General features: G+C 50.3%; 1 protein-coding gene across 9 annotated transcripts in view; it reads left to right on the top strand.

Annotated features, from left to right (window-relative positions):
- Window positions 1–26,751, top strand: part of LOC135223803 (polycomb protein EED-like) — a 73,387-nt gene that overhangs the window by 5,257 nt on the left and 41,379 nt on the right. For all 9 annotated transcript variants that reach the window (XM_064262698.1, XM_064262636.1, XM_064262651.1 and 6 more), the window contains exon 2: window positions 26,416–26,555. In XM_064262698.1, coding sequence (XP_064118768.1) covers window positions 26,539–26,555 — 17 coding nt within the window. In that variant the 5' untranslated portion in view covers window positions 26,416–26,538. The remainder of the gene's footprint in view (window positions 1–26,415; window positions 26,556–26,751) is intronic.

The raw sequence follows: 26,751 nt of genomic DNA on the forward strand, positions 1-26,751 counted from the left end.
TTCACATTTTTTCATTACAATATTACTCAGCTATTCAAGAAACTTAAAAAATTGCAAAATATATACTGCAGTTATTAATTGGTTGAATCGGTGTATACCTAAGTGTGTGTAAGTTAACGGACATATACAAACTAACTTTTAAACCAATATTACTATCGTCACTGTCGCTATAATTATCTGTCTCTATATGAGTTGAAGGAAAAGAATAAGCATCATCATCAAAAGCCATTATCACCAAAATTTATAATATAAACAAAGATTAATATAAATTTTCGAATGTTGTAACTTCAAGATATGAAAGCCTCTCTGGTCCCGCCCCCCGGGCTGATGGAAGGTTTACAATTATGCTATTTTGATACACATGATTAAGAGAAATCTGGCATCTTTTATGTCTGAGAGTGAGGTGAATGCTAGTGAGACTGTTGACGTCACTCAAACAGAGGTAAGGGGAGGGGCTAAATTTACTGCGATATTTGAAAATAAAGCGTCGATCATATCGACGTCACAATTTTGCAGCATGTAAAGCGTCGATTTTAGCGATGCGCTGCACCTTGTGGGTTAACAAAGTGGATACCTATTTTCCCGTGTCACGGTGGGCTACGCATTTGACTATTTAGCTGGTATTTCCGGTGGACATGCGTAGTAGAGTACTGCCGAGGATGATGTAATCACGAATGTATCCCTAATTTCCTTTTTTTATTTATAATCTCTGCCTCTGAAAGCAGGCAAATTGCTATTTTTTTTCTTTTTTTCCATGATTTCAACACATATTTGATGATTCTGTGTGCACATCTTGACCTTGCAGAATGCAGGGAAATTTGGACCCCTAGTTAACTGTAGGATTACCCAAATTTCAAACTCGCACAAGATTAAATGTAGTCCCCATAAGTATAGTTGTTAAGATCACCTTCAGTGACTGGCAATAGCTGTTAATTTGGTCATTATTAGGGATGACAATCTTGGTAGGCATTACATAAGAGAAGCTAGGTGTTAATAATTTGTCTTAACTACTTGGATCTTAAAAAAAAAAAATTAATAGAGAGACAAATGTTAAGTACTTTAGCTTTTAGTTTTCTATAAAACTATTGAGATGGCTTTGTCCATCTACACTTTTTTTTCTGTCCACTCTCAGCTTAAAAACTACAAGGCTAGAGGGCTGCAAATTGGTATGTTGATCACCCACCCTCCAGTCATCAAACATACCAAATTACAGCCCTTTAGCCTCAGTAGTTTATCTGATTTAAGGTTAAAGTTAGCTTTGATTGTGTCTGTCAACATATAGAACAGGCCACCACTGGGCTGTGGTTACAGTGGTAGACTTGATCAAGTATTGTTCTGTTTTATAGGAGGAAGGCTTGCACCCATTCTTCATTCTTCTCCCCACAAGGAGTGTGGTGGTTGGTCTTCTCTACAGTAAGAGATGTTTGGCATGAGAGGAATATACAAGAGGCATTTTCCAGCTCCTTTGTAGAAGGAGATGCATATATCCATGATGATGCCACCGATTTCTTCTCGCTCCTTTTTGCGTCCTCCTTCCAAACCTATCCCACTACCTATTAATGTACCCCTTTCAGGAGGGATATCACTTGAGTCATTAAGAAGTCAATTCATGCCTTCCTTGAGAACAAAGTAGATGCTGGTGGAATTGTTCCTTCTGTAACTGCTTCATCTGAAAATACATGAGCATGTGATGTTCCATGTATCAGGAAGACATTGCATTGCCAGAGTACCTGCAAAAGCTATGGCCTACACTTAACATCCCTAGTAGTCCATCTCTTGCATAGTCCCTAGGCAACCTGACTTGTGACATGAGCTTTTTTCTTCTGTTATGTCTTGAGCTGTCCAGGCTTCTTCATCTGTTGCAAACGGGGGGGGGGCCTCTGTTGCTGTAGTTCATCCAGTGGTAAATGCTCTGGTTAGGGCTTCCTCCTGGTCTTTGTCTTTTTATGCTTTTATTAACTTGACTTCTGCATCTGTCTGTCTGGGTCAAAACTCGTAACTCAATTTTTGAACTGCTCCCTTTGTCTGATTGACTTGAAATTTTGCATGGTTACTCAATCCTGGTGATAGTACAACCTCATATGATCAGTAGGTCAGCAGTGACCTCTAGTGATACTACAGGGTACTCTCCCAGTATCTCAGGATTTTTATGAAAGTCTTTGGATTTTTCAAACCTCTTTTAGCTCATTTTTTTTCCCCCATAAATCTAGTAAAGTTTCAAGACAAGGCATCAATGGATGACGGATGCAAAAAGGAAAAGTCTGGAAGAAGGGGAAACATAAGCATCCACTTGAGGAGGGGTGAATCCTTCCCAAGAAGGACTAGAGATCATGCAATACTCTGTCTTCTTGCAGAAGTTCTTCCACTGCATAACAGGGCAGGAACGACACTCCAGGCATGGATTGGTAACGTTACAAAGATTAGCATGACATTTACTGCAAGGTGTATGGGGGTTAGTCAAGGAGGAAGCTAGGAATTGAGAACATGGGAATCCTGGAAGGCCTGGCCATGTGTGCTTTCGAGCCCGGCACTTCTTGGAGGAATCCATGGTAAACAAACAACCACACTCATATGCTCAATAAAAGCAGGAAGAATCATGGGCTATAAAACCAAAAAACCGGCTTGGGAAGGAGAGCAAAGCGAATATCCGCTCTCTTAAGGCCGTTGAAGGAAGACTAAATGCCTCACGTGGTTCATGCATGGTCGATGACCACTCTCTACCTCTTCTATGCATTAGATGGCAGATGACGCAGATTCCTTGCATATACAATCTTTGATTGCTTTTTTAACTGGTTTCCAGCTGGCACCAGAAGATTTATCCTGTTAAGACTGAAGGTTTGTTCTGCATGTGAAAAATACGCTTTATACAAAGACCACGTGTAGCAACTGTCTGCTACTAGTATCCCATTGAAAACTGAATGGGACCAAGTACTCAGCTACCACCATCAAGTTACAAATTGCACTTAAAAGATCCATATGTTTAGTGAAGTTGAAGGTAGTACTAAAATCAATTTGAGTAAGTCTTTATTCATATGCTTTGCCAAGGATGTTTTGGATGAGCTAGATAGAACTATACAAGAGTATCATAAGTACTGTAGTACTAGGTATATGTATAAAGAACAAAATATCAACCCTCCAGAAACTTTTAAAAGAACAACATAAATGGTGATTTGCATGTGGTTAAGATTCAGTATAGCAACCTTTTGGAGAACTAATCAACAGGGAGAATACCAGAGATAGTATTGACCAATTTTTTTTTTCTTTTTTATTTTATGTTACTTGCCCAGTAACTTACATAGGTAGCCCTCTTAGTTTTTCCACGTACAGCAACCTAAATTCAAGTTGTTCCGACACGGCATACAAACCTTCGGTCCTTTTTTTTTTACAATAGGAAGGTACTAGCGGCAGCTGGATAGGTCGTAAGCTTTCGAACAAGGGGTTCGGTAGTTAACTGCTTGTCCGACAGGCGCGCGCGCGCGACTGGGAGGTAAACAAATCACTTTTGCTTTCGGCCTCGCGGTGGATGGACGTGTTGTTCGACGCTCTCTGCCCGCTTCTCGTCGTTTGCTTTCTGAGTATTTGGTTGTAATTGTGTATGAAAGAGCTATTGTAAGTACAATTATTCTCTTTTTTCATATTAATTACTGCCTTCAATTGATTATGATGGAATCTCCTCGCCTCGCTACCCCACGGAGACTTTGCCCGGGTATCGAAGGGCGTAAATGCGGGAAGTTCAGATCGTTCCCGGAGATTGACCCTCATATTTTGTGTGCTCGGTGTCGGGGGCGCGAATGCACCCGAAGCCGGGCCTGTGGAGGGGTGAATTGATTGGTCGGAGGCGCAGTGGACTTTGTATGAGGGCAGGAAGAAGCGAAGGCCTGCAAAGGAGTCGTCGGGGAGCTCTCCCGCGACTCCTTTGGTGACGGACACTTCGTCTTCTTTCCTGCCGCCGCCTCCAAACTTCCAGTCTCGCGCCTTCCCCTTCGGGGGGGGGGGGTGTCTAGGTCCTTCTCCTCTCCTGACGTGTCGAGTGTGGAGGAGGGCGCTAGATACCCTGACGTAGAGTTGTACTCTGGGTCCTCTATCCGTTCGTCTTCGCAGCGAACGGGTTAGAGGATCCTTCTAATCACCAGACTTTTGCCTCTCATTGGTGCGGTTGCCGCGCAAGGATGACCTCGGACAGGTGTGGGGTGGCATCGTTGGGGCTGCAGGGCGTGCCGGAGTGTCCAGGGGCTGCTCTTTCATCTCGCTGGCTCCGTGCGGTCACCCATGCAACGGTCACGACCACCACCACGACCCTTACAACCCCTGGCTATGCTTCACCTCCTCACCTGGTGTACACCCAGCACGCGGTCTCTGTAACACCCACTACATCGGTGCAGGGGCCAGTCGCCGTAACTCGGGGGAGTGTGATGCCGCCACCTGGGTTTGCCGTGCTGCCGCGACCGGACTTCATGTGCCCGAAGAGCTCGCCCTGGACCTCCCACCAGGTACCTAGGATGTCTGTGCCGCTGGTTCGACCACCTGTACCACCCACACAGTCTGCCGTACCTGCCGTGACTACCGCTGCTGTACCTGTACCTGCTCCTGCTGTCTCGTCTGCCGTTCCCGTGATGTTCGCACCTGCTGATGTTGTTCCTGTTCCTGGCGCCGCTGCTCCCGATGCGGGTCCTGTTCGGACAGGTACGTCCGGGCATGTTGCTTCGGCAACAGCAGCCCCGGCTCCGTCCTGGATGACAGATCTGACGTTCGGTCCTGAGGAGGTTGACGAAGAAGAAGAGAAGAGGAGGAAGGTGTCGTCGTCGTCTTCATCGTCTTCTTCGTCGTCGTCGTCGTCTGCCACCTCTTCCCCTTCTTCTTCTAAGGCTCCCCCGCCGAAGAAGAAGAAGTCGCCTACCCCCCCCCCTAAGAAGTCTCCTTCGGGAACTTCTAAGGGCCCGTCTCGCTCTGGTGAGAGGGGGGTTCTTCCGCTGGTCGCCCTGCTCCTTCGGGAGCAGGACCCGTCTCTTCTCCCGCAAGGAAGAAGACTACGGGGACCAGAGGGGTGCCGCTAACACCGGCACTTCCTCACCTGCTGTCAGTGGTTCGGCCACAGCAGCAGGGTCCGGCGCGGCCGCTCGTTCGCGAGAGGTACCGAGTGTACGGTCGCCTACCAGCGACCGTGCAGCCAGGAACCAGACCTCTGAGTCCGCTCAGCGTCAGGTTCACGGCACGGAGCGGAAGACTGGTGACAGCCGCTCACGCGACTCTCACCAGGCCAGCTCTCGCTCTCGCGGCGAGCAGCTGGCTACCCGGGCGGACGTGACGGTCCATGACCGGCCACGGGCTGAGGCTGGGAAGAGGTCCCCCCGTTCGCCGGCACCAGCCACGGCTGGTACCAGCGAACTGACGCACCGTGAGGATATGCACCGATCTCACCGTGACAGTGGAGCTCGCCGGTCGCCTGACCGTCGCTCTCACAGAGAGCGATCGGGTACGGCGACCAGCACCAGCTCCTCTGACACACGAGACCGGGGCCGCTGTTCTCGGTCCAGCCGTTCTCCACAGCGAGACGGCTCGACTAGGTCTGCAGCTCGATCGCCACCGCGGGTTGGCGATCGCCTGCAGTCCTCCAAGCCCACTGGTTCTACCAGCGAGCGAGGAGAGAGTGTCAGGTCTTCCTCTCCCATACCTTCAACCTCCTCGGGTTACACCGGGAGGGGCGAGGTATTGAGGAGTGATCGTGAGGGGTGCGCCCCTCTCTAGGAGGTCCCGTTTCCACCGGAAAGCGTCGTACGCACCAGGCTCGGTTCTCGGACCAGCCAGGTCGTAGCACAGGTGGTTGGAGGAGACGAGAGGGGGCTGTCGCTGCTCCTCTCCTTGAGGAGGAGGGTCTCGGGAGGTGGCTCCTGTTTGAGGGACTGGACGGTCCAACTCCGCAGGATGCAGTCACGCCTGAGATCCAGAGGAACTTTGCCGAGGTTATTGCGCTGATTCGTCAGCACAACGACCTCGGGGAAGGATCGCCGCTCCCACCATCCGAGCCCACGTCCCGGCTCGAGTCGTTTCTGGGGCCCGAAGAGGGAACCAGACCGACGGTGGGTTTGCCGCGTTCGGATTACTTGCGGACTCAGTGCTGGACCAGGTTGAATCGCTTGTCTCCGGACAAGACTGGTTCGCTCAAGTCTGGCAGGTCGAGCAAGCTGCTTCCACCTCCTCTGCTACGACAGCGGCGGTTTTTTACGTGCCATCTGAGGACCCGATGCCGCCCAAACAGGTGAACCCGGAGTTAGCTAGGCTGACTCCGGTGTGTCTCTGCAACAGCTCCTGTCCGAGAACCTGTGGTTCTCGCAGCAAGAGGCACTCGGCCTGGAATCTACCGCCATGGCAGCTTTCCAGGCGTCTCCTGGCTAGATCTGTGGTCCCTCACAGTATCTAAGGTCGCAGCCAACTCCGGGGGAATTTCTCCCGAAGATGACTCGGCCTTCAGGAGAAATTTGCCAGTCTTGGGGAAGAGCCTCTCCTTCCTTGCCCACCAGACGGTGAACCTGTGGGCCAACCTGGTTCTCCGACGAAGGGACGCTGTCCTTACTCGGGTTTCAGGGTTTCCAGGCGGCCGGGCGTGAAGCGGCGTTGGGACTTCGAAACGGACCTCTACGGAGTTCCACGTCTCTCTTCCCAGGAGAGATGGTGACGCTGCGGTGGACAGACGGCGCACTAGACGACAGTGACCGTCTGGTTCACCAGGCAGTCCTCGAAGGCTTCTGGGCAGCCTCGGACTGCGGCCAAGTCTAAGAGCTCGGCTAGCGCTTCCTCCGGCGGCTAAGACGGTTGCTGCGTCGAAGCCCCGGGGAGGGGAATGACTCTGTCTTCTTCGACTTCTGGCAAGGGGAGGCCTTAACAGCCCTCCTCCCAGCCCTCCTCATCCCGTGGAGGCTCTGGGAAGAAGTCGAAGAAAGGGGGGAAACGCTAGGGACGGCGTTCCCCCTCACCTGCTGCCGGAAGTGGGGGGTGCCTGGCCAGCCATTGGGCAACTTGGCAGCGCTACGGCGCCGAGACCTGGATTGTAGATGTCCTTCGGGAGGGATATCTATTACCCTTCGAATCTCGGCCACCCCTCACCTCCAACCCGGTCCAACAGCAGTCGTACGTTCCAGGGTCATCGAAGGACGTAGCACTGAGACAGGAGATAAAGACCATGCTGAGCAAGAGAGCTGTAGAGATCGTCACGGATCAGTCACCGGGCTTTTACAGTCGAACTCTTCCTGGAAAAGTCTACGGGAGGCTGGCGCCGGTGATAGATCTCTCTCCCACCCTGAACCGGTTTGTTCGCCAGACCCGGTTCACGATGGAGACGGCACGCTCAGTGCTCGACTCCATCAGGGAGAACGATTTCATGCTTTCAGTGGACTTGAAGGATGCGTTTGTTCCGACACGGCATACAAACCTTCGGTCCTTTTACAATAGGAAGGTACTAGCGGCAGCTGGATAGGTCGTAAGCTTTCGAACAAGGGGTTCGGTAGTTAACTGCTTGTCCGACAGGCGCGCGCGCTGAGCGACTGGGAGGTAAACAAAACCACTTTTGCTTTCGGCCTACTGGCGTGTGGACGTGTATCATCGCTCTCTGCCCGCTTCAATCGTCGTTTTGCTTTCGCATGATTGTGTTTTTTCTTTTTCTAATTAGGGCCTACTGCGGTCACCCATGAGTGGTGACCACGCAACCAGGTGACGACGTCCCTCCTCCCTGGTGTACTCGCCTCACGTGGTAACAGTCTTGCCTACAGCCGCATGTGAAGTGCCGTTCGCCGTACCGAGAGGGAGGGGCCGTGACCGCCGCCGCTCGTGGTTGCCGAACGCTGCAGCGACCACACTTCCGCTGCCCTAGAGCTCGCCCCTGGACCTGCCGCCAGTACCAGGATGTTGCTGACTGCTGCTCCACTTCCTGGGTTCCGGTGCTGCCTGCCGTAACCTGCCGATTCTGGGCTGACTGTCCATGCAGTTGCTGCGGCTGGCTGTCCCTGCCGTTGCTGCGCGTGGCTGTCCCTGCCGTTGCTTGCGCTGGCTGTCCCTACCGATGCTGTGCTGGCTGTGCCTGCTGTTCCTGAGATTGCCCATACCTGCTGATGTCGTCCCTGTCGTGGTGGTACTACCCCAGACTTTGGTTTGTCTGTCGTACAGGTGCGTCCGGGCCCTGTGGCTTCGGCTACAGCAGCCCCGGCTCAGCCCTGGATAGCAGATCTTACGTCTGTCCTGAGGAAGCTGACGAAGAAGAGGAGGAAGGTGTCGTCGTCGTCGTCTTCATCTTCTTCATCGTCGTCGGTGCCGCCTCTTCCCCTTCGACTTCTAAGGCTTCACAGCCGAGGAAGAAGAAGGTTGCCTCTCCCTCCTAAGAAGTCTCCCTCGGGAGCTTCTCGGGACCCCGTCTCACCTCGGTGGGACGGAGGGTTGTTCCTTCCGCTGGTCCTCCTGCTCATTCGGGAGCGGGGCCCGTCTCTTCTCCGCAAGGAAGACGACTACGGGGACCAGAGGGTACCGGCTAACACCGGTACTATTTCCTCGCCTGGTGTCAGTGGTTCTGCCACTGCATCAGGGTCCGTCTCGGCCTCTCGTTGCGCGGGAGGTACCGAGTGTACGGTCGCCTACAGCGACCGTGCAGCCAGGAACCAGACCTCTGAGTCCGCTCAGCGTCAGGTTCACGGCACGGGGCGGAAGACTGGTGACAGCCGCTTATGCGACTCTCACTAGAAACCAGCTCTCACTCTCGCGGCGAACAGCTGGCTACCCGGGGACGTGACGGTCCACGACCGACCACGGGCTGAGGCTGGGAAGAGGTCCTCCACCCGTTCGCCGGTGCCAGCCAGGCTGGAACCAGCGACGTGACGTGCCGTGAGGACAAGCACCGGTCTCACTGTGACAGTGGAGCCTGCAGGTCGCCTGACCGTCGCTCTCTACAGAAAGCGAACGGGTAACAGCACCAGCTCTTCTGATACTCGAGATACTCAGTCCAGCCGTTCTCCACAGGAGACGGTTCGACCAGGCCTGCAGCTCGATCGCCACCGCGGGTTGACGATCGCCTGCAGCCCTCAAAGCCTGCTGGTGCTGCCAGCGAGCAATGAGGGAGCGTCAGGTCTGCCTCTCCCGTACCTTCAACCTCCTCGGGTTACACCGGGAGGAGCGAGGTATTGAGGAGTGATCGTGAGGGGTGCGCCCCTCATGATCCCACCACAACGCCCTACGTGCCAGGCACGGTTCTTGGACCGGCCAGGACGTATGCGCAAGTGGATGGGGAAGACCGAGGAGGGCTGTCGCTGTTCCCCCTCTTAGGAGGAAGGTTCTCGGAATATGCTCTTGTTCGAAGGGCTTAACCGGTCCCACTCTGCAAGATGCTGTGACTTCCTTGATCCAGGAGGGGGGACTTTGTCGAGGTTACGGCGCTGATTCGTCAGCACAATGATCTCGGGGAGGATCGCCGCTCCCACCAGCAGAGCCACGTCTCGGCTCGAGTCGTTTTGGGGCCCGAGAGGGAACCCAAAATCGACGGTGGGTCTGCCGCAGATCGGAGCTTGCCGACTGGGTTGAACCAGGTAGTCTCTTCCGTCTACGGACAAGAAGGCTCTCTCAGTTCTGGACGGTCGAACAAGCTACTTCACCTCCTCTACTGCGACAGAGGCGTTTCTACGTGTCTTCGGTACACCGTATTTTAAATACCCCACCCCTTCGGTACCTCCTGAGGTTTCGACCTCGACGAGGACTGGAATGAGTCGGAGCGGTAATCGGCTCTCTCCTGTCAGTGTCGATTAGCCCCACCCAGACGACGTTCACAGTGGAAGGACGGCGTTCCCCCTCACCTGCTGCCGGAAGTGGGGGGGTGCCTGGCCAGCCATTGGGAACCCGGTCCAACAGCAGGCGTACGTTCCAGGGGCATCGAAGGACGTAGCATTGAGACAGGAGATCAAGACCATTGCTGGAGCAAGAGAGCTGTAGAAATCGGCACGGATCAGTCACCGGGCTTTTTTTACAGCCGACTCTTCCTGGTGGAAAACGTCTACGAGAGGCTGGCGCCGGTGATAGATCTCTCTCCCCTGAACCGGGTTGGTTCGCCAGAACCCGGTTCACGGATGGAGACGGCACGCGAAGTGCTCGACTCTATCAGGGAGAACGATTACAGGCTTTCAGTGGACTTGAAGGATGCGTATTTACAAATACCCATTCATCAGTCCTCCAGAAAGTACCTCCGCTCATCCTCGACGGGACGGTGTACCAGCTCAGGCCACGTTGCTTCGGTCTCTCAACCGTCCCACAGGTGTTCACGCGAGTGTTCACTCTGGTGTCTGCTTGGGACCCATTCGCACGGGATACGTCTGATGGGGTATCTCGACGATTGGTTAGTCCTGGCGAGCTACCGCTCGCAGTTGCTACAGGACAGGGATCGACTGCTCGAGTTCTGTCGCGATCTGGGGATCGTTCTGAACTTCGAAAAGTCCGATCTCGAGCACAAGCAGAGGATGAAGTACCTGGGTATGCGGATCGACACGGTAGCAGGGCGAGTCTTCCCCGCAGACTCGCGGTCATCAGCAGATCCAGGGAGCAGCCAAGCCAAACCAGTTTCTGTCTCGGCAGGAACAGGTAGCTCAGCGATGGCAATAAGTCGTGATCGGACACCTGTCGTCACTCGGGAAGCCAGTCCCTAACGGGCGTCTTCACCTGCGGTCTCTTCAGGGAGACTGAAGGAGAGTTGGTCACAGGCGACGGATCCCCCTTTCCCCCCCAAGCTTTCCATTGTCACGGACACAGGAGGTGAGGCAGGACCTAGCCGGGTGACTGGACGACAGGAACCCCTTAAGAAGATGCCTCTGCGCACTCTCCCCCCGGGACATGCAGCTGCTCTCAGACGCATCGACGAGGGATGGGGCGCACACCTGGAAGAGTTGCGGACTTCAGGAGTGTGGTACGAGAACGACAAGCACCTTCACATCAATGTACTGAAACTCAAGGCAGCGTTCCTCGCCTCTCCAAGAGTTCCAGGACCGCTTGATGGGACCACTCAGTGGTTGTTGATGTACGTCAACACCACGGTGGTGGCTTACGTCAACAAACAGGGGGGGTCCTAGTGTCTCTCCCGTTGTATCAGTTGACTCGGCAGGTGCACGAGTGGGCCGAGGCGCACTCAATAGAGCTGTCGGCACGCTACATTCCAGGGAAGGAATGTAGTAGCAGACACGCTCAGCCGTCGGGAGGATCAGGTGATAGGGACCGAATGGTCTCTACAACAGGACGTGGCGGAAATGGCTCTTCGACCTGTGGCGGCGACCAGTCGAGGATCTGGTTCGCCATCCGGCGGCACAACAGGAAGCTCCAGGTGTTCTTCTCGGTCGGCCGTGCCGGATCCATGGGCAGCTGCAGAGGAACGCTCTTCAACACCCGTGGGACAACCTCTTCGCCTATGCCTTTCCCCCGTTCAGCCTGATTCGCAAGGTGATCGTCGAGCACTGGTCATCCCGAATCTCAGGATGATCCTGATGGCTCCCAAATGGCCACAGCCATTTGGTATCCGGACCTGCTGGCTCTTCTCGCAAGAGACCGAGAGAAATTCCCCATTGGCACAACCTTCTCGCCCAGCCACACGTCGAGCTGTTACCAGCCGAGCAGTCCAGTCCCTACGTCTTCACGGCTGGCTGTTATCCACCATCTCTTGCGAACGAGAAGCTTTTGCGTAGCGCAGCAACAGAGATGGCTGGAAACGTCCGTCAGTCCTCTGCAGCTGTGTACCAGGGGAAGTCGGCCGTCTTCTGTGGTTGGTGTCGTAGACGGGGCCTATCTCCTCTCAGAGCCACTCTTCAGCAGGTAGCGGTTTTTCCTCGTTTTTCTTCGCCGAGGAAGCTCCTCTAAGTTTCCCACAGTCAAAGGATACAGAGCCGCCTTGACGCTCGTCCTGAAAACTGACGGGATTGGACATCTCGAACTCGTTCGAGATCTCCTTGCTTAAGAGCAGCTCCAAAGGTCTTGCCAACCCAGGGAACTCACAAGACCCTCTTCTTGCTGGACCTGGCATCGGCGAAGAGAGTACGGGAACTTCATGCAGATAATGATGTGGATGAGATGCTGCTTTGTCCTGGGAGGACGCTACGGCGCTATCTGAAGAGAACTCGACACCTCGGGCCTGAGTGTCGACCGCCTCTTCGTTCGCAACGGGGTTCACCAAGAAAAGAAGTATCAAGAACACTCTTTCGTCCTGGCTGCGTGAGGTCTTCAGGAGGGCGTATGAGGCTGATGGTAGTGACGACATCCGTACGTCCCGTCCGAGAGCTCACAGAAGTCAGAAGTATTGGCCCCTCGTTGGCGTTTCGTAAGAACTTCTCCGTGGCGCAGGTATGGAAGGCAGGGTCTGGTACAACCAGACCACCGGCACCTTCCTTATACCTCTTGGATATTGCCCCATAGGTCCGTCCCTTGGATCTGTTTCCTTAGGACCCGTGGTGGCTGCTCAACACGTCGTCTAGCTAACCCAGACCCCCTATGCAGGCTGAACAGCATCGAGTCCTGTGTGACTGTATGAATAGATAGTGAATGAGAAAAAAAAGTGACTGGCTTCTCTTTCTATCTTTTTCTACTCTACCTGTGGGTAGAGGGATACGGTCATTACCCTGCTGGATAAGGACGAGATGCCGGTGAGCTATATGACAGAGCCCCATCCTATCCCTTTCACTAGGGATAGGAGCAGAATATCCCACCACTTCCTTCTACAAGGGGGGGAACAAGTGGATGCCTACAAGAGTCAAAACCATGACTTTTAATCTTGCTCCTGTACAGGAACAAGTTCTTACATTGCTGGTACGAAGAGATACGCTTGCCTCTCTTCTTAGTACTCGGTCCAGAGGTCTGACCATTGATCCTGCGGTGCACACCCGATCAATCGGACAGAGGCTTGGATCCCTCCCTCGCTCTTACGACCAGGGAGGCTTCCAAGGTTGGGCGAACACCAGTCTGTTCACAAAAGCTCACCCACAGATTCCACCCACCAGAAGTGAGTCTTCCTATTGTAAAAGACCGAAGGTTTGTATGTCCGTGTCGGAACAAATGACAATTTGTCCAAAATTGCATTTTCATACAATCAACTTACCTGTTCAGATATATACATAAGCTAAAGACTCCGTCGTCCCCGGACAGAAATTCAAATTTCGCGCCACTCGCTACAGGTAGGTCAGGTGATTCTACCGGCCTGCCCTGGGTGGCAGGACTAGGAACCAATCCCGTTTTCTTCTCATATATTTTCTGTCGCCGGTGGTATCAACATCGTTGCTGCCTCCTCTTGACTGGTAATTCGCTTTTCTAAGCAATGATCATCTTTTTGTGGACTTTTGGTGAAGTACCTGGATCGTTGTTTTTGGCATTCGCTACTGGTGGACTGATTTGGACTTGCTTTGTTGATTTTTTCTCCAGAATGTCTGATTCAAGTGTTTGTGTTAGAATGTGTGTGAATGTAGGCTGCAAGGTGAGGATACCGAAAGCTTCGGTTTGATCCTCACACTGTATGTCGCAAATGTAGGGGTTTTGATTGTTCTATTTCTAACACCTGTCATGAGTGTGAAAGGTTGAATGTTGAGGAATGGAAGACTCTAACTTTCTTACTTGAAGAAGTTAGAAAGGGATAGAGTAAGAAGGGCGGCATCTAAGATGGCGGGTAGTTGTACAAGGCCTATTGAGCCTTTAGACAATTCTAACTCTTCTCTTAATTATGATTCTCTATCAGGACCCTCACTGACTGTACATTCAGATTCAGCTTCGGAAATTGCTGAACTGAAGGCTACGATTCTCAGGATGAAAGCCGAAAGGGCTACCATAAAAGGTAGGATGGTGAAAGTGCTTTAGTGAAGTGAGTGTCCCCAGTGTTGTGGAGGGGGCGTCTGACCGTCTCTGCGACGCTCCCAGGCCTAGACCTCTTCCAAGCTCCCAAGCCCAGAGGAGAAGGAAAGTCGAAAGCCGTACGGAGGTTGTGGAGAATTCCCCCGGTCAGGCGTCCCTTCAGCAGGTGCTGTGCATAGACAGCCTGCTCAGGACCGCTATCGAAAAAGCGTCCTCAGAGAGTGCTTCTCTTCGTCCGCTTCTCCCTCTCCTAAACGAGGGTGGAATGGATTCGGACTTGTCCAGGCCCCTGAAAATGGCACTGGAGAGATCCTGGTTTGGATTCAAGCCCGGAACGCTTTTCGGAAGAAGAACCTCCTTCTATCAAGAAGGCGAAGAGGGTTTTCGCCGTTCCATGATCGGGGCAACACGCTTTCTTTGAGGTCTTCCTCTCCCGTTCAAAAGGAAAAAAAAAAAGACGCAGGAGAAGCGTCCAAAAGGATCATTTGGGCGGTACAGGAACAGCTTTCCGCCCTAGTAGGAGTCCTTTCGAAGGATCCTCCTCGTAAGAAAGACGTCAGACTGCCGGTCAAGAAGACTCGTCTTCCTTTCCTCCCACCAGGTGAGGCTCCTGCGAAACGTGAGCTTTGAGATCTCAGATAGAGACTCGTGGGAAAGATATGGATCCGCCAGGACAAGCGCGTAGCAACAGCTAAGCGCGAGGCGTCCTACAGACGAGAGGCGTCCTCTAAGAGAGAGTCAGAAGAAACGCATTGCAAGCGCGGAGTTACAAACAGGCGTGAGCATTCATCCAAGCAGTGAGGCTCAAGAAGAACAGCTGTCACGCAAGGAGGGACTTCAGGAAGACGCGAGTCTTCAATAAGGCACGAGGTGTCAGTCAGGCGCGAGACGGTTTCAGAGGCGCGAGACTCCAGTCAGGCGCGAGGCGCCAGCCAAGCGCGAAGAGTCAGTCAGCGCGAGACACTAACCAAGCGCGAGGATCTTGCCAGGCGCGAGGCGCCAGCCAAGCGCGAGCAATCAGCCAGGGCGCGAGACGCCAGCCAAGCGCGAGGCGCCAGCCAGGCGCGAGGCGCCAGCCAAGTACGAAGAGCCAGTCGAACATAGGAGCCTCTTTACACTCTCTTAGCCCCTCTCCTATTAGGAGTTTGTCCCCAATAGAGAGAATGGTTGGACAAGAAGACCAGGAACGAGAAGTGGTCTCTCCTGCTGATCCAATTATGGAAAGAGTAATCAGAGGACGAGTCTCACAGTAAGGAAGGACTGTCGAACTACAAAGTCTTGACAGCTCTCTTCTCCAGGAATACGGAGACGCATTGATCCCTGCCGCTCCTCCTTCGTCCTCGTTCTCGTTTTTTCATGCTCGAAGACTCCGAAATCGTCGGCTTTCGTGAAGATGAGACCGACGATTTCTATGAAGAGAGCTCTGCAATCGCTTGATAACTGGATGCTTACTAAGAAGGAGCTTGTAAGGACAGTCTTTTGCATGCCTCCCCCTAGACTGACCGGCAAGAGAGGGATTTGGTACCAGACTGGGGAGAATATGGGTCTCACTCTCCCTGCTTCAGCTGAAGCTGACTTTTCCAGTCTGGTAGAAACGCATCCAGGAGACATAGCCTTCACAGCGGCTAAGATTACTTGGGGCCTTTCATAGTTGGATCATCTCCTCAAGGGACTTTTTCACATTCTAGAAGTCTTTAACTTCCTAGATTGGCCCTTGGGGTGGATGTCCAAGAAGGCTCATGCCCCTGAAGGGCTAGAACGGATGTTCTCCTTGCAATTCTGTCATGTATTGACAAAGGCGGTGCAAGACGGCTCAGGGGAAGGTTTTCTTCCTTGTTTGGAGCAGGTCTACTTTGAAAAGAAGATATCTGTGTTTAGCGCTTCTTGACGAAAGCAGTATCACACTCACAAAGAGCAGCTTTGTTATTCTGCCCCTAGGTCTGATTTTCTGTTCCGTCACAGTTGGTGAAGGATATTTTCCCGATCGCTGACGGAGAAAGCGACTCAAGATCTTCTTCTGCAATCGTCCAGGAAGAAGAGACCAGTAATGGTGGGTGAAAAGAAAGTGGCGTCTACTCCTGTTCGGCCCTTTCGAGGCGGCCCTCCAACTAGAGTTACCGCTAAAAGGAAAACGACCGAGAAGAGAGGTCGAGCCTCGTTCCGCCCCTTTAAAAGGGGAAAGTGAAGTGGCGCTCCTCCAAACACCAGTAGGTGCCAGGCTCCGGGGATTTGCGGAAGCCTGGACTCGCATCGACACAGATCCTTGGTCGATGTCGGTTCTTCAGAAGGGATATCTCATTCCTTTCCTGGACAATCCTCCCCTTGACGTCAACTCCGAAGGGAATTGTCCGCCAATTACAAGGACCCTGTGTTTTGAAAGATACTCTTCAACAAATGGTGGATCAGATGTGGGACAAGAGAGCTATAGAACTTGTGCTGGATCAAAGCTCCCCGGGGTTTTACAATCGTCTTTCTTGGTTGCGAAAGCCTCGGGGGGATGGAGACCAGTTTCTGGATGTCAGTGCTCTGAAACAAGTTTGTTCAAAAACAGAAGTTCTCCATGGAAACCTCTGCTTCAGTCCTGGCGGCTCTTCGCCAAGGGATTGGATGGTGTCTCTGGATCTCCAGGACGCATATTTTCACGTCCCGATCCATCCTTCGTCGAAGAAGTACCTCCGTTTCATGACGGGGGGAAGGATCTTCCAATTCAGAGCCTTGTGCTTCGGCCCTGTCGACGGCGCCTCAGGTTTTCACGAACCTTTTGAAAACCTTTTGAAAAAAATGTGGCGCGAGATGGCTTCATCTGAAAGGAATCAGTATATCTCTTTATCTAGACGACGGGCTTATCAGAGCAAAGTCAGAGGAACAGTGTTTGGAGGACCCATGAATGTGACACTAAACCTTTTAAAGACTTTAGGATTACTCGTGAACCTCGAGAAGTCCCAACTGATCCCCAGCCAGAAACTTGGTCTATCTGGGGATTCGGATGGATTCTCGGGGTTTTCGAGTATTTCCTTCTCAAGAGAGACTAGCGAGAGTTTAGAAAAAGTCTCTCTCTTCTAAGGAAGGAACGGACTTCGGTGAGGGAATGGTTGAGCCTTTTAGGGACCCTTTCCTCGCTCGAACAGTTCTTTCACCTAGGAAGACTTCATCTCCGTCCTCTTCAGTTCTTCCTCAGAAGTTCGTGGAACATGAAGACAGGACTACTCTCGGACTTTTTTCCCATTCCAAATCGGATAAAACGACATTTAGAATGGTGGTTACTCCCACTGAGGGAAAACAAAGGTACTTCCCTGGAAATACAGAGCCCAAACCTTGTATTGTTTTCCGACGCGTCGGAAAAAGGATGGGGAGCAACTTTGGGAAAGAGAGAAGTGTCAGGCACTTGGAATGCTCTTCAAGTGTCCTGGCACATAAACTGCAAAGAACTGCTAGCTGTACACCTATCTCTAAGAGCTTCGAACCGTTAGTTTGCAACAAAATAGTTCAAGTGAATGCGGACAATACAAAAGCTCTAGCATACATTCGGAAGCAAGGAGGTACTCACTCGTATGCCCTTTACGAACTCACGAGAGAACTTCTGTTGTGGACATCCCAGAGGAACATCTCTCTCTTGACGAGGTTCGTTCAGGGAGTAAGGAACGTACGAGCGGAAAGGCTGGAGCAGGAGGAACCAGGTCCTTCACCGAGGGGGTGGACCCTCCACTCAGAGTTTTGCCTCAAAGCTCTGGTCCTCTTTGGGGAACTCCTCATGTCGACCTCTTTGCCACGTTCCTCTCGAGGAGACTGGAAGTCTTCTGTTCAGTGGTAGAAGATCCCAGAGCTCTAGCAGTAGACGCCTTCCTACTAGATTGGTCTCAGGTAGACGTTTACGCATTTCCCCCATTCAAGATTCTGGGGCAAGTACTCAGGAAGTTTGTGACTTCAAAGGGGACAAGAATGACCTGATAGCCCCCTTTTGGCCAGCTCAAGAATGGTTTCCAGAGGTACTGGAGTGGATAGTAGACTTCCCCAGATACTTCCACAAAGGAGGGATCTTCTCAGACAACCACACTTCGAGAGGTTTCATCAAAACCTCCCCGCTCTCGCTCTGACTGCCTTTCGACTATCGAAAGACGGTCAGAGCGAGAGGCTTTTCTAGTAAAGCAGCAAGCTCGATCGCTAGAGCCCGGAGAACTTCCACTATCCGGTTTATCAATCCAAGTGGGAAGTTTTTAGAAGGTGGTGTAAGTCAAAGAAGTTGTCCTCCTCCAGTACCTCTATAGCTGAAATAGCTGATTTTCTGTTGTTATTTCTGAGGGAAGAGTCGCAGCTCTCCGTAGCCACGATAAAGGGCTATAGGAGTATGCTATCGGCCGTCTTTAGGAATAGAGGCCTAGATTTGGGAAACAATAAGGACCTGCATGATCTGATTAGGTCAGTTTGAGACCAAGAAGTATAGAATGACTTCTCCCCCTAACTGGAATCTAGACGTAGTACTGAAGTTCTTGACTTCAGAGAGATTTGAACCCCTACATTTGGCCTCGTTTTCGTGATATAACGAGAAAATGTTTATTCCTTTTGTCACTGGCAACGGCAAAAAAGGGTTAGCGAACTACACGCCCTTAGTGCAAAGTCGGGTTCAATATAGATTCAGCCATCTGTTCTTTCAAGGAATTATTCTTAGCGAAGAATGAAAATCCTTCGAAACCCTGGCCGAGAAACTTCGAACAGTAAAAGGATTATCGGGTCTCGTCGGCAGGGAACCGGAGAGGTCTCTTTGCCCAGTAAGGGCATTAAAGTTTTACTTAAGAAAAAGGAACAGTTGGGAGGTTCTAGACAAGGCCTGTGGTGCTCAGTGAAGGATCCATCAAGACCTATGTCTAAGAATGCATTAGCCACTTTTTTTGTGCAGGAGCGTAATTATGGACGCTCATAAGGCTTGCACTTACGATTCCTTAAAACTCCTAAGAGTAAAAGCTCAATGAAGTGAGAGCAGTGGCAAACGTCTCTCTCTTTCAGAGAAATATGTCGCTGAAGAATATCTTGGAAGCGACATATTGGAGAAGTAATTCTGTGTTTGCGGCTCACTATTTGAAGGACGTGCGTGTGACCTATGAAAAATAAAAATGTTTTCATTAGGTCCTTTTGTGTCTGCGGGCACAATCCTGGGTACAGGAGCTTACAACAAATCCTTAAATATAGATATGTTCTAGCCTTTCTTCTGAACAAGTGCAGTTGTCGCACAGGCGTCCAGTCACTTCAGTTCAGTAAGGAACTCTTGTGATATCTTGTAAAGAAACCTTAAATATAGATATGTTCTAGACTTTCTTCTGAACAAGTGCAGTTGTCGCACAAGCGTCCAGTCACTTCAGTTCAGTAAGAACTCTTGTGATATCTGTAATAGAAAATAAATTAAATTGTGTACTTGTGCATTGTGGTTTGAGTTACGGTTGTTGCGAAGAGTTGGGGATAACTCTGAGCAATTTTTAATACTAACATGGTGGTTAGGATCAGGTGGTCGGGATTGATTGTTTGCTCCTTAATAAGGTGTGTTGTCATGTAAGTGGATCAGCACCCATTGACAAAGTCCTTTCAGGCTCTGCCGAGTAAGTGGATAAGGACCCCTTCGGCAGACCCACAAGAATTCTTGGCCATAGATCACATATCTCGCTAAAGTTTCTTGAGGTGATGCAGACTACGGGGAAAACACCCACGGAGTCTACCACCTATCAGGTAGGAACCAAGGTTTTTAATTTATACCTACAACAGATGTTGTTTACCTGTCTATTCTAGTAGTAGCTGTCTCTTACCCTCCACCGAAGGGTGCCAATCAGCTATGTATATATCTGACAGGTAAGTTGATTGTATGAAAATGATATTGTTATAATACAATAAAGTTCATACATACTTACCTGGCAGATATATACGATTAGGGCCCACCCAGCCTCCCCGCAAGGAGACAGGTGGAAGAGAAAATATGGTGAGAGAAAACGGGATTGGTTCCTAGTCCTGCCACCCAGGGCAGGCCGGTAGATCACCTGACCTACCTGTAGCGAGTGGCGCGAAATTTGAATTTCTGTCGGGGACGACGGAGTCTTAGCTATGTATATATCTGCCAGGTAAGTATGTATGAAACTTTATTGTATTATAACAATATCATTTTTCCTAACTATACAAACCTGAGGTCCTTTTACACATAGCCCCACCTCATGCCACCCCTCACTCTGCAGTTTTTGCTTGGGCCAAAAAGCAAAAGTGATTTGTTTACCTCCCAGTCGCGCGCGCGCGGGCCTGTCGGACAAGCAGTTAACTACCGAACCCCTTGTTCGAAAGCTTACGACCTATCCAGCTGCCGCTAGTACCTTCCTATTGTAAAAGGACCTCAGGTTTGTATAGTTAGGAAAAATGCAATTTTGGACAAATTGTCATATTTCCAAATACCCATTCATCAGTCCTCCAGAAAGTACCTCCGCTTCATCCTCGACGGGACGGTGTACCAGTTCAGGGCACTGTGCTTCGGTCTCTCAACCGCCCCACAGGTGTTCACGCGAGTGTTCACTCTGGTGTCTGCTTGGGCCCATTCGCACGGGATACGTCTGATGAGGTATCTCGACGATTGGTTAGTCCTGGCGAGCTCCCGCTCGCAGTTTGCTACAGGACAGGGATCGACTGCTCGAGTTCTGCCACGATCTGGGGATCGTGGTGAACTTCGAGAAGTCCGATCTCGAGCCCAAGCAGAGGATGAAGTACCATGGGTATGCTGATGAAATCGACCACGGTAGCAGGGCGAGTCTTCCCCGCAGACTCGCGGATCAGCAGATTCAGGGAGGCAGCCAACCAGTTCCTGTCTCGGCAGGAACAGGTAGCTCAGCGATGGCAAGTCGTGATCGGACACCTGTCGTCGCTCGAGAAGTTAGTCCCTCACGGGCGTCTTCACCTGCGGTCTCTTCAGTGGAGATAAAGGTAGAGTTGGTCGCAGGCGACGGATCCCCCAAGCTTTCCAGTGTCACTGACACAGGAGGTGAGGCAGGACCTAGCCTGGTGGCTGGACGACAGGAACCTCTTAAGAGGAGTGCCTCTGCGCACTCCCCCCCCGGACATGCAGCTGTTCTCAGACGCATCGACCGAGGGATGGGGCGCACACCTGGAGGAGTTGCTGACTTCAGGAGTGTGGGACGAGAACGACAAGCACCTTCACATCAATGTACTGGAACTCAAGGCAGCGTTTCTCGCTCTCCAAGAGTTTCAGGACCGCTTGATGGGACACTCAGTGGTGTTGATGTGCGACAACACCACGGTGGTGGCTTACGTCAACAAACAGGGGGGCCTAGTGTCTCTCCCGTTGTACCAGTTGACTCGGCAGGTGCACGAGGGGTGGGCTCAGGCCACACTCAATAGAGCTGTCGGCACGCTACATTCCAGGGAAGAGGAATGTAGTAGCAGACACGCTCAGCCGTCGGGATCAGGTGATAGGGACCGAATGGTCTCTACACCAGGACGTGGCGGAAAGGCTCTTCGACCTGTGGGGGCGACCAGTCGTGGATCTGTTCGCCACCCGGCACAACAGGAAGCTCCAGGTGTTCTTCTCGGCCGTGCCGGACCCATGGGCAGCTGCAGAGGACGCTCTTCAACACCCGTGGGACAACCTCTTCGCCTATGCCTTTTCCCCCGTTCAGCCTGATTCGCAAGGGGTGATCAGTCAGCACTGGTCACACCCGCCAATCTCAGGATGATCCTGGTGGCTCCCAAGTGGCCACAGGCCATTTGGTATCCGGACCTGCTGGCTCTTCTCGCAGGAGAACCGAGAGAGATTCCCCCTTGGCATAACCTTCTCGCCCAGCCACACGTCGAGCGGTACCACCGAGCAGTCCAGTCCCTACGTCTTCACGGCTGGCTGTTATCCACCATCTCTTGCGAACGAGAGGCTTTTCTCGTAGCGCAGCAACAGAGATGGCTGGGAAACGTCCGTCAGTCCTCTGCAGCTGTGTACCAGGGGAAGTGGGCCGTCTTCTGTGGTTGGTGTCGTAGACGGGGTCTATCTCCTCTCAGAGCCACTCTTCAGCAGGTAGCGGATTTCCTCGTTTTTCTTCGCCGAGAGAAGCTCCTTACTCTCAGTCCCACAGTCAAAGGATACAGAGCCGCCTTGGCGCTCGTCCTGAAACTGAGGGGGTTGGACATCTCGAACTCGTTCGAGATTTCCTTGCTTATGAGGAGCTTCGAAAGGTCTTGCCCACCCCCCAGGGACTCAGGCCCCCTGCGTGGATGTGACTCTCGTCCTTAGGAGTTTTGACTTCGAGCGCCGTTCGAGCCACTCCGGGAGTCGTCAGACAGGGATCTGACCCTCAAGACCCTCTTCTTGCTGGCCCTGGCATCGGCGAAGAGAGTAGGGGAACTTCATGGTCTTTCCTATGATGTACGACACTCCAGGGGATGGGATCCGTGACGCTCGATTTCGTCCCGAACTTCGTTGCGAAGACTCAGAAACCGTCGATCCCTGACGACAGGTTCGGAGTCATTCACGATTCCCTCCTAATGGACTTCACCCGATAATGATGCGGATGAGATGCTGCTCTGTCTGTGAGGGCGCTTACGGCGCTATCTGAAGAGAACTCGACACCTCAGGCCTGAGTGTCGACGCCTCTTCGTTAGCACCGGGGTGGGGGTCACCAAGAAAGAGGTATCCAAGAACACTCTTTCTTTCTGCTACGTGAGGTCATCAGGAGGGCGTATGAGGCTGATGGTAGTGACGACATCCGTACGTCCCGTCCGAGAGCTCACGAAGTCAGAAGTATTGGCCCGTCGTTGGCGTTCCGTAAGAACTTCTCCGTGGCGCAGGTCCTGAAGGCAGGGGTCTGGTCTAACCAGACTACCTTTACGTCCTTCTACCTTCGGGATATTGCCCACGGTCCTTGGATACATTTTCCTTGGGACCCGTGGTGGCTGCTCAACAAGTTGTGTAGCTAACCCAGACCCTCGCAGGCTGAACAGCATCGAGTCCTGGTGTGACTGTGTGGATGGATGTGTGAGTGAGTGAGTGACTGGCTCTCTTCCCATCTTTTCCTTCCCCTCTACCTGTGGGCAGAGGGCCATGGTCGTCACTACGCTGGATGAGGACGAGATGCAGGTGAGCTATATGACAGAGCCCCATCCTATCCCTTTCACTAGGGATAGGAGCAGAATATCCACCACTTCCTTCTACAAGGGGGGAAGTGGATGCCTACAAGAGTCAAAAACCCATGACTTTATATTTGCTCCTGTACAGGAACAAGTTCTTACATTGCTGGTACGAAGAGATACGCATGCCTCTCTCTAGTACTCGGTCCAGAGGTCTGACCATTGATCCTGCGGTGCACACCCCGATCAATCGGACAGAGGCTTGGATCCCTCCCTCGCTCTTACGACCAGGGAGGCTTCCAAGGTTGGGCGAACACCAGTCTGTTCACAAAGACTCAGATTCCTCCCACCAAGAAGTGAGTCTTCCTATTGTAAAAGGACCGAAGGTTTGTATGCCGTGTCGGAACAAATGACAATTTGTCTAAAATTGCATTTTTCCTAACTATACAAACCTGAGGTCCTTTTACACATAGCCCCACCTCATGCCACCCCCTCACTCTGCAGTTTTTGCTTGGGCCAAAAGCAAAAGTGATTTGTTTACCTCCCAGTCGCGCGCGCGCGCCTGTCGGACAAGCAGTTAACTACCGAACCCCTTGTTCGAAAGCTTACGACTATCCAGCTGCCGCTAGTACCTTCCTATTGTAAAAGGACCTCAGGTTTGTATAGTTAGGAAAAATGCAATTTTAGACAAATTGTCATTTTCACATGTAGCGCTTTGATTGCTTAGTGTAGGTATACAGTGCTGCCGCCCCCTAGCGGCAGTATTAAGAACAACTGTGCTAATCTCACATTTCTTCTTTTTCTGCCATTGCTCGGGGGGGGGGGGACTAAAACATAAAGTGCTTACAGCAGCTTTTTCTTATTTTCCGGTTATATCACTGGATTTTGGTACCTAGTATTATTACATAACCACCAGAACACACATATCTTGCTTTGCTAACCATCGGAGCACTTCCCACGCTGCAAAGTTCCCAAGTAGGAGGTGATCCTTGGCTATAGTTCATCCAGTGGTAAATGCTCTGGTTAGGGCTTCCTTTGTGTCTTTTTACATGCTTTTATTTAACTTGACTTCTGCATCTGTCTGTCTGGGTCAAAACTCGTAACTCAATTTTTGAACTGCTCCCTTTGTCTGATTGACTTGAAATTTTGCATGGTTACTCAATCCTGGTGATAGTACAACCTCATATGATCAGTAGGTCAGCAGTGACCTCTAGTGATACTACAGGGTACTCTCCCAGTATCTCAGGATTTTTATGAAAGTCTTTGGATTTTTCAAACCTCTTTTAGCTCATTTTTTTTCCCCCATAAATCTAGTAAAGTTTCAAGACAAGGCATCAATGGATGACGGATGCAAAAAGGAAAAGTCTGGAAGAAGGGGAAACATAAGCATCCACTTGAGGAGGGGTGAATCCTTCCCAAGAAGGACTAGAGATCATGCAATACTCTGTCTTCTTGCAGAAGTTCTTCCACTGCATAACAGGGCAGGAACGACACTCCAGGCATGGATTGGTAACGTTACAAAGATTAGCATGACATTTACTGCAAGGTGTATGGGGGTTAGTCAAGGAGGAAGCTAGGAATTGAGAACATGGGAATCCTGGAAGGCCTGGCCATGTGTGCTTTCGAGCCCGGCACTTCTTGGAGGAATCCATGGTAACACAAACACACTCAGATGCTCAAAAAAAGCAGGAAAGAATCATGGGCTATCCAAAAAACCGGCTTGGGAAGGAGAGCAAAGCGAATATCCGCTCTCTTAAGGCCGTTGAAGGAAGACTAAATGCCTCACGTGGTTCATGCATGGTCGATGACCACTCTCTACCTCTTCTATGCATTAGATGGCAGATGACGCAGATTCCTTGCATATACAATCTTTGATTGCTTTTTTAACTGGTTTCCAGCTGGCACCAGAAGATTTATCCTGTTAAGACTGAAGGTTTGTTCTGCATGTGAAAAATACGCTTTATACAAAGACCACGTGTAGCAACTGTCTGCTACTAGTATCCCATTGAAAACTGAATGGGACCAAGTACTCAGCTACCACCATCAAGTTACAAATTGCACTTAAAAGATCCATATGTTTAGTGAAGTTGAAGGTAGTACTAAAATCAATTTGAGTAAGTCTTTATTCATATGCTTTGCCAAGGATGTTTTGGATGAGCTAGATAGAACTATACAAGAGTATCATAAGTACTGTAGTACTAGGTATATGTATAAAGAACAAAATATCAACCCTCCAGAAACTTTTAAAAGAACAACATAAATGGTGATTTGCATGTGGTTAAGATTCAGTATAGCAACCTTTTGGAGAACTAATCAACAGGGAGAATACCAGAGATAGTATTGACCATTTTTTTTTCTTTTTTATGTGACTTGCCCAGTAATTACATAGGTAGCTCTTAGTTTTCCACGTACAGCAACCTAAATTCAAGTTTCACATGTAGCGCTTTGATTGCTTAGTGTAGGTATACAGTGCTGCCCCCTAGCGGCAGTATTAAGAACAACTGTGCTAATCACATTCTCTTTTCTGCCATGCTCGACTAAACATAAAGTGCTTACAGCAGCTTTTTCTTATTTTCCGGTTATATCACTGGATTTTGGTACCTAGTATTATTACATAACCACCAGAACACACATATCTTGCTTTGCTAACCATCGGAGCACTTCCCACGCTGCAAAGTTCCCAAGTAGGAGGTGATCCTTGGCTATACCGCCTCGCCACTGAGTTAAGATGAGCGCAACCAGAGGCAGTATCCATTTGCAGTAGCTCTATTAACTGACATGCATTGTTTTTAATGTTAGCAACTTTTTTATTTCAAATCCATTACAAAGCTTAATGTTTTGGAGTAGAATACGTATGTCCATGATCCTACTTCCTTTCAATTTGGAATCAGCTATGCAATTACTAGGTAAGTCACTTAACACAAAAATGACATTTTTATAATAGAATAAAGTTTTGTATAATACATATTTACCTAGTAATTACATTATCAGAGCCCTCCCTCTCTTTCTCCCCTCTGACGGATATTAGTTTGTATAAAACAGAATGAGGTGATTAGCTAAGTCATTCCTAATATTCCCATTAGGGGATGGCACTGTATACCTAGTACACAGCAATCAAAATGCTACCTGTGAAATTTGAATTCAGGCTGCTGTAGGTGGAAAATTAATAGGTAGCTCTGTAATTACTGGGTAAGTACGTATATACAAAACTATTTAATTATAAAAATGTAATTTTATTTCAGTTTTATTTTGGCAGACTTAGTGGTCTTTTGTTGTTTTTATTTTTATTTACAATTAGCAATATATGTAATAACCCTTTGGAATGAACAATGTGAAGAATACCAGGATTATGGAATAAAACATGCTGTTGTATTTTAATTTTGTACTTTTACAAACTTAGTGATCTTTTATAATTAGGTTTTCTTTTGATTGGAAGAAAAATAAACTTGTTTATAATGATAGTGTTGCTAATTTCAGGATGATTGTTCTAGTGTAGAAAGTGGATCAAACGCTGACAATTCTAGAAGTGGAACACCTACACAGCGCCGTAAAGGTCGTGCCAATAAACGTGGAAGGAAGAAAGTGATTGGGCCTGCTAAAATGGGTTACAAGTTTGGGTAAGTTCCATTACATAAACTATCTGAACAAGTTCTCATTTCACATAGATTTAACTACAGGCATTTAGGCCATTGTAAATTGCTGTTTTAAGTGTTAAAAATAGCTTAACCATTAGAGATTAAATTATGATGTTGAGGCACCACACAGTAGCTCAGGGAAGTACGTAGTATATAGTTTTTGCTGTGAGGTGGCGAA

The sequence above is a fragment of the Macrobrachium nipponense genome, chromosome 20 (genome assembly GCF_015104395.2).
Source record: "Macrobrachium nipponense isolate FS-2020 chromosome 20, ASM1510439v2, whole genome shotgun sequence".
Classification (NCBI taxonomy): Eukaryota; Metazoa; Arthropoda; class Malacostraca; order Decapoda; family Palaemonidae; genus Macrobrachium; species Macrobrachium nipponense.